The sequence below is a fragment of the Camelina sativa genome, chromosome 14 (assembly GCF_000633955.1).
Source record: "Camelina sativa cultivar DH55 chromosome 14, Cs, whole genome shotgun sequence".
In the NCBI taxonomy this organism is placed as follows: domain Eukaryota; kingdom Viridiplantae; phylum Streptophyta; class Magnoliopsida; order Brassicales; family Brassicaceae; genus Camelina; species Camelina sativa.
In genome coordinates, this window is record NC_025698.1 from 15,569,293 (window position 1) to 15,572,066 (window position 2,774).

Consider the following 2,774-nt stretch of genomic DNA (forward strand, 5'->3'; position numbering starts at 1 on the left):
ACACCATAAGACCAATCACCAATGATTCAATGAAGCAAACAGAGGGCTAAGGAGAAAACGGAGGAAGCCAGTAGGGTGAATAAGGAATCCTGCTTGGTGTGCCTTGAGGATATTCGTAGCAGCCATAGGTTCTTTCCGTGAGATTGACCGTTGCAAACACACGGCCATGCAAACAGATGGAGTTAGCGTGGAGACCAGGGCAAGAGCTCGCCTTGACGCAGAAATCCTCTCCCTTTGAAATGAAAATGCACAGATCTCCAATGTCGTCTGTGTAACGCATGTTTTTCCTTCCATCTTTTGTCTCTTCCTCTCTGAAGACCATTACTATCGGTGACTTGCACCATTTACTGGAGTTTTTAGGGGAGTATTCACAGAACCTGCATACACGTTACAAGCCAAATGGGTGATTAGTTTTTTTTGTTTCAGAAAATTCCGTAATAATAATATCTAAAAACTATATTTAGCTTACCATTTGACAAGGAAACTTTCACCGGAAGGTGACTCCACCCAATGATCCTCCCTGCAGTAGGAATCCAATTGCTTCCAGTGAGAACGTGGCATGTCGGGAAGGTTGTGCAACACCAACTCATGGAACTTAGGCTTCTTGTCTTCCTTAAAGTTGAGATCCCAGGAGCATAAGTAGTTGCCTCCAGGAGCAATCAAATAGAACCTTTGGTCTTTCTTGGAATACATAAGTTTTGAGCTGTCCCATGACTCAAAAGGTGCTAGGATGTTAGTCCAACGCAGGTCACAACGGGGACTGCAGAGACTCAGCTGTCTACCCAAGAACTTGATGCCAACGACCCAATCTTGGTATTCTTGATCAGGAGGAGAAGAGGACATGGCCACGTTGCACACGACTTCGGTTTGGCCATTGTACATTGAAGTAAAAAAAGGTAGGTGAATGATCTCTGGTTTTGACTTGGAAGCGTAAGGGTTTAGAAAGTCGCTGATAAGTACCGACCGATCTCTTCTATCGGAGAAAAGTCCCCATCCATGCGAAGCTCCTACCAACTTCCCGTCAAAAAGCTCAATGGGAAATGTTTTGTCCGTACTGACTAACTTGGAATCTCCTATGTTGAATAACAGGAGATGTCCGAGGAGGCCACCGTCCGGCGAGGGTTCTACAATGCTGGCAATCGAAGCACATGGGCCGGTCGTGGAGGATGAAAACGAACGAACGCTCCGCTTGTGAATCTGCCAAGTTTAAGCAAACATAAACGTAAATTCTCAAATCTCTAAAGAATAGATCTAAATCTCAAACCCTCGTTACCCTCCGATCCTTATCTATCTAATCTAAAGTACAAAAAGTGGAAACTAAACCATCTAATCTAAGAAAATACAAGCAAAAGAAATTAGAAATATTGAACAAATAGCAAGCAACAGCGTACGAGGGGAGAGAGCTTGGAGAGAAGCCGAGACATTATTGCAGATAACAACACCAAGAAACCAAAAATTATCGTGGAGTCTCTACCTTATATCTTCTCTTACCTTAAAAGAGAGATAGAGGCGTGGCTAGCAAGCTTTTGTTTCTTTTTTGGTGAAATTTTCGTTTTTGGAATCTTGCCAAAGCCAAGGTAGTCGCTGCTAGAACAGAGACAATAATTATGCTTTTCTTTTACATTTTTCTATATATATATATATATATATATATTTTTATTTTTTATTTTTTCCCTTTTTCCCTTGTATCTTTCAGTCTTGGTAACCCCATTACCGAGGACCACTCAGAGTTCTTACGAAAGATACAAAAACAAATGACAGAATCTACAAGTACATAATAATAAACCATAAATTCTGAGCCAACCATATTTCACACACCACAATCTATCTAAAAACTTACGTATGTCGGTATGTGTAATGTGGTCTAGTAAGTATTGAGTCAAACTTTAAATGTTTTTAAGGGTACTGTAATGTATAATTAGGAGTTAGACTCTACGAAATCGTCGAATACGAAACATAAAATTCAACGTATACAGTTTAAATTTGGAGTGTTGCAGTTAAGAAATAATCCATGTGGATTTTGTTTTTCCAAAAAAAACTAAATCCATGTGGATTTTATGGCTTTGGAGATGTGAGCTTTCTCTTTGGAGACTCTATATGACTCTATCTAATGTTATACTCTTTGAAAAGACCAAAATCTTTCCTTTTTGGTGTGTTTTTTAGTATAACACATGAGGATTGTCTTGAAAGTATTCAACCCATCATACATATTATATATATATATGTGCGTGTTCTATGTCTCGGTCAAAATGGTGTCCTCTGTGTTGCAATGACGTGGATATTAATAAAACCTCTATGTTGCGCGCAGTTGGAATATCAAATCGTGACATGCTGCTGATGAATCTTTGTTTAGCGGTTAAGAGCGATAAGTTTTAGAAATGTGTTATTAGAGAATCCAGAGCCATGATGAAGAATGAAGGTTTCATTCAAATTTTACGGCTTCAACATCTTAAAAACTTACATATGGGGTATAGACGTATAGTAATGGTTTTTACATATTTAACGTTTTTTTTTTTGAGACATTACTATGGATCAAGACTTCAAAAGGGACCAGTCACAAAGGATATATAATAACTTTGATGACAAAAAATGAATATATATATATATATATATAAAGGATATAGTATAATAACTTTGTTGACTGAATAAATAGTAAACAGGAAAACAATAAATTCTGAGCCAACTACATTTATTTACAGTTTTACACCTATATATTTTCATAACATCTCCAATGGTTTTCTATTTTTTCCTCTATAATAGAAATCTTTTATAAT

General features: G+C 37.7%; 1 protein-coding gene across 1 annotated transcript; it reads right to left on the reverse strand.

Annotated features, from left to right (window-relative positions):
- Positions 7 to 1,520, reverse strand: LOC104741615. The gene is made up of 3 exons (XM_010462501.1): positions 1,392 to 1,520; positions 470 to 1,197; positions 7 to 377 (listed from the first exon to the last, which is right to left on the reverse strand). The coding sequence occupies exons 1-3, from the start codon at positions 1,422 to 1,424 to the stop codon at positions 47 to 49; spliced, it is 1,092 nt and encodes a 363-aa protein (XP_010460803.1). The 5' UTR covers positions 1,425 to 1,520; the 3' UTR covers positions 7 to 46.

What these genes read in the sequence shown, in the direction of transcription:
- LOC104741615 (XM_010462501.1), bottom strand. Translation starts at nt 1,424, where the DNA reads ATGTCTCGGCTTCTCTCCAAGCTCTCTCCCCTC. An exon ending in TCTCCAAGCTCTCTCCCCTC is followed by an intron (nt 1,198 to 1,391) that starts GTACGCTGTTGC and finishes TAAACTTGGCAG; the next exon opens with ATTCACAAGCGGAGCGTTCG. An exon ending in GAAAGTTTCCTTGTCAAATG is followed by an intron (nt 378 to 469) that starts GTAAGCTAAATA and finishes ACGTGTATGCAG; the next exon opens with GTTCTGTGAATACTCCCCTA.